The 3,940-nt window shown below is 46.3% G+C and overlaps 1 protein-coding gene across 1 annotated transcript; it reads left to right on the forward strand.

Moving 5' to 3' along the window:
* Positions 1 to 1,371: 1,371 nt before the first annotated feature.
* VTN00DRAFT_7371 (uncharacterized protein) lies at positions 1,372 to 2,376 on the forward strand (the record flags this gene model as incomplete). The annotated part of the gene is made up of 2 exons (XM_069434111.1): positions 1,372 to 1,600; positions 1,643 to 2,376. 2 exons carry the CDS (start codon positions 1,372 to 1,374, stop codon positions 2,374 to 2,376), a joined length of 963 nt encoding a protein of 320 aa, XP_069287425.1.
* Positions 2,377 to 3,940: the final 1,564 nt, after the last annotated feature.

A 3,940-nucleotide genomic window follows, 5' to 3' on the forward strand; every position in this document is an offset into this window, starting at 1 on the left:
CTGTGGTTGAGGATGCACAACCCACAGATAGACTGGGTAACAGGAAAAGTGCAGTTGGCGGAAGAATCCAACAGAGGTATAAGGCCTGATGGGCATCCTGAGGAAGAAGAACCACCAGTGGAGATTAAAGAAATCTCTCAGAACACAATGATGTGAATGTGGAAAAGGGGAGAACAAGTGGGAATCTTGTATCTCACCCTAGCACCAGATTTGGTGATTGGATCCATGGAGCAGAGAGAGGACCAACCGCCCTTGACCGGAATGGAAGCAGTCCCAAAGGAATACTGGGACTTTGAAGAAGTTTTCAAGGAACGAGGCAGAGGACAGCTGCCAGAACATCAGCCTTGGGATCATGAGATACCCTTGAAGCCTGGAACGCAACCGGCGTTCAAACCTATTTACCCACTCTCTGAGAAGGCGCATGAGGCGCTCTGAGAGTATGTTGAGAAGAACCTGGAACAAGGATATATCCGGCATTCTACATCACCAGCTGGATATCCAATTTTGTTTGTTCCAAAGAAGAATGGAAAACTCCAACTTTGTGTGGACTATTGCCAACTCAATAATATCACTGTCAAGAACTGCTACCCCTTACCACTCATCTCTGAATTGCAGGATAGATTGCGGAAGGCAAAGTTCTTTACCAAGTTGGACCTTAGAGAAGGGTATTACCTGGTGCGCATGAAGGAAGGGGAAGAATGGAAAACCGCCTTCAGAACCCAGCTAGGACATTTTGAATACACAGTCATGCTGTTTGGTCTTACCAATGCGCCCGCGACCTTCCAGAGTCTGGTCAACAATACCCTGCGGAAATACCTGGATGTCTTTTGCATGGCCTATTTGGATGACATCCTTATCTACTCAGAAACCTTAGAAGAACACAGACAACATGTGTGGAAGGTGTTAGAAGCCCTGAAGGAGAAAAAACTCTCAGTTGCACCAGAAAAATGTGAATGGCATACCCAGAGAACAGAGTTTCTTGGCTTCATGATCTCCCCGGGACATGTTGAAATGAATGAAGGAAAGGTCACAGCCATATAAGGATGGCCCGAGCCAACAACAGTCAAGGAGACACAAGCTTTTCTTGGATTCACCAACTTCTATCAGAAGTTCATATGGAACTACTCCAAGATTGTGGAACCCTTGACAAAGCTCACCCAAAAGGACCAGAAATTTGAATGGAAAAAAGAGCAGCAGAAGGCATTTGATCTTCTTAAGCAGAAGTTTTGTGAAGCACCAGTCCTAGGAATTTTTGACCCAGAGAAACCTATCTTCATTGAAACAGATGCCTCAGATTTCGCAATAGGAGCATGCATCAATCAACCTGATGAGCAGGGATGACTGCATCCAATTGCCTTCTACTCGCGAAAGATGACCCCACCGGAATTGAATTACGACATTCATGACAAGGAACTTCTGGCCATCATGGCAGCAGTGAAAGAATGGCGGCACTACCTAGAGGGAGCAAAGCACCAGGTTGTGATCTATTGCGACCATAAGAACCTGGCATACTTCACCACCTCCAAGGAGTTGACCCAAAGACAGGTCAGATGGGCGGAAGAATTGGCTCCCTATGACATTAAGATTACCTACCGAAGAGGTTCAGAAAATGCCTGAGCAGATGCACTTAGTTGAAGACCAGATTACCAAGAGGGAGAGCCTTCTCCACGACCCACGATTTTCCGGCAAGAGACAGATGGGACCCTCACAGTGGACAGGCAAGCTGCACCCGCTCTAAGACTAGGACCCGGCACCTGGATGGAAAAGATTAAGGAAGCCTACCAAAAGGATTCAATGGCGAAGGAACTCGACGGGGTTGAGAACGATCCCAACATAACCAAGGGAGAGGGGGATATCATCCTATTCAAGGGACTGGTCTACATTCCAACCAAGTTGAGGGAGGACCTGATCAGAGACATCCACGAAGCCCCGGCTCATGGACACCAGGGGATAGAGAAAACCATTGAAAGGATTACCCGGAACTTCTACTTCCCAGGATTAAGAAGGATGGTGCGACGCATAGTATCGCAATGCGATCTTTGCATCAGGAGCAAAGCAGCGCGACATGCACCATATGGACTCCTACAGAACCTGGATGCACCAGAGAGACCCTGGCAATCCATATCACTGGACTTCATTACAGATCTACCTGCGTCCAAGGAGCCCCTGACAGGGATAATATATGACTCCATCTTGGTCATTGTGGATAGGCTCACCAAGTACGCCTACTTTCTACCATACAAAAAGTCATCTAATGTGGAAGAATTGGCATACACCTTCCTATGGATCATTTTTGGGAACCATGGAATGCCAGAAGAATTTGTATCCGATAGAGACAAGCTCTTTACCTCAGGATTCTGGCAAACCTTGATCTGACAACTTGGCTCCAAGCATAAGCTCTCCACTACAGCTCACCCTCAGACTGATGGACAAACAGAACAGATGAATCAGACCCTGGAACAGTACCTGCGCTGTTACATTAACTACCAACAAGACAACTGGGTGGAACTTTTACCTATGGCCCAGTTCACATATAACAGCGCCAAGAATGAGACTACCCAGGAGTCACCATTCTATGCCAACTACAGGTTTGAACCGTCGGCCTACCAGGAACTGAAATCAGACAAGGTTCTGGCACAGAAAGGAATCCTCCGAGCTGACCAGCTAAGAGAGCTTCACCAACAATTGAATCTAGATATTCAGTTTATTGCATACCGAACTGCCAAGTACTACAATCAACACCATAAGAAGGGACCAGACTTGAAGGCAGGAGATAAAGTGTATCTCCTTCAGAAAAATGTGAAGACAAAAAGGCCAAATAACAAATTGGATTTTAAGAAGATTGGCCCATTTGAAATTGAAGAAAAGAAAGGAGAGGTCAATTTCTGCCTCAAATTGCCAGATACTATGTGGATACACCCAGTTTTCCATATATCATTATTGGAACCAGCGCCAGAGAACGCCCAACCGATCACCAAGACTGAAGAGATTCTACCAGAGAATCCAGATGATGATCAAGACTATGAGGTAGAAAAAGTGTTAGACAGTGGCATAATTAATGGGCAGTTCATGTACCTTTTGAAATGGAAAGGTTATGATGACTTTGAGAATTCTTGGCAACCCATAGAAAACTGCGGTGGGTGCAAGAAACTCCTCAAAGAATTCCACCTTCAAAACCCGGATCGCCCAAGACCAGAAGACCTGTCACACCAAAAGAGAAGAGGCCGACCCAAGAGGGGACGTCCACAGGGGACATCCTATTAGGACCTTTGGGAACTGCCAGAGGCCTCTTGCTCAGGACCTCCCGAAGCTAGGAACTCTGCAATGAAACCTGGAGAAAGCCCCCCAAGGAGCTGCGAATCACTAGGCAGTGATGGCTCCCTAGCATGATAACGGGTCTCATGTTCATTGGCTAGATGTTCCATCTCGGCAGATTCTTCGGCAGAAGGAGGATTCTCCTCATCCATCCGCTCAGACAAGGACAAATCGTGACTCAACATTTTCACCCCACGCTCTTTTAGAAACCTTTCTTGCTTCATTAAGCGTGCGCGCTTCGCATGAAGATGGGATAGCTCCTCATCAACTGCCAAAATATCTGCACGCAGTTTTGATTCTGCTTTCTCAAGATCACTCCACTCCTTCTCGCTATGAAACTTCTTTTTGCATTTGCGACCACGACGTACACAGGAGGAGCAACAAGAAACCCATTTATCCATGATGACAGTACAAGTAAAAGAATGCAGGGAACAGTATTCACAAGGATGATTGGCTATCCGACCTTCACGATCAATACGGTCAGCCAGGCGCGCGTTCTCTTTATGATGATTGTGAGGAGGCATGATGAGAATACTTACAGATTATGATGTGAACATGGGAAAATGGCAGGATTTAAGTACTTTTCGAGACGAAAAGCTAGAAGAGGGGGGGTAGTGTTACGATT

The sequence above is a fragment of the Thermoascus crustaceus genome (assembly GCF_041956765.1).
Source record: "Thermoascus crustaceus strain CBS 181.67 unplaced genomic scaffold VTN00scaffold_4, whole genome shotgun sequence".
NCBI classification, from domain to species: Eukaryota; Fungi; Ascomycota; class Eurotiomycetes; order Eurotiales; family Thermoascaceae; genus Thermoascus; species Thermoascus crustaceus.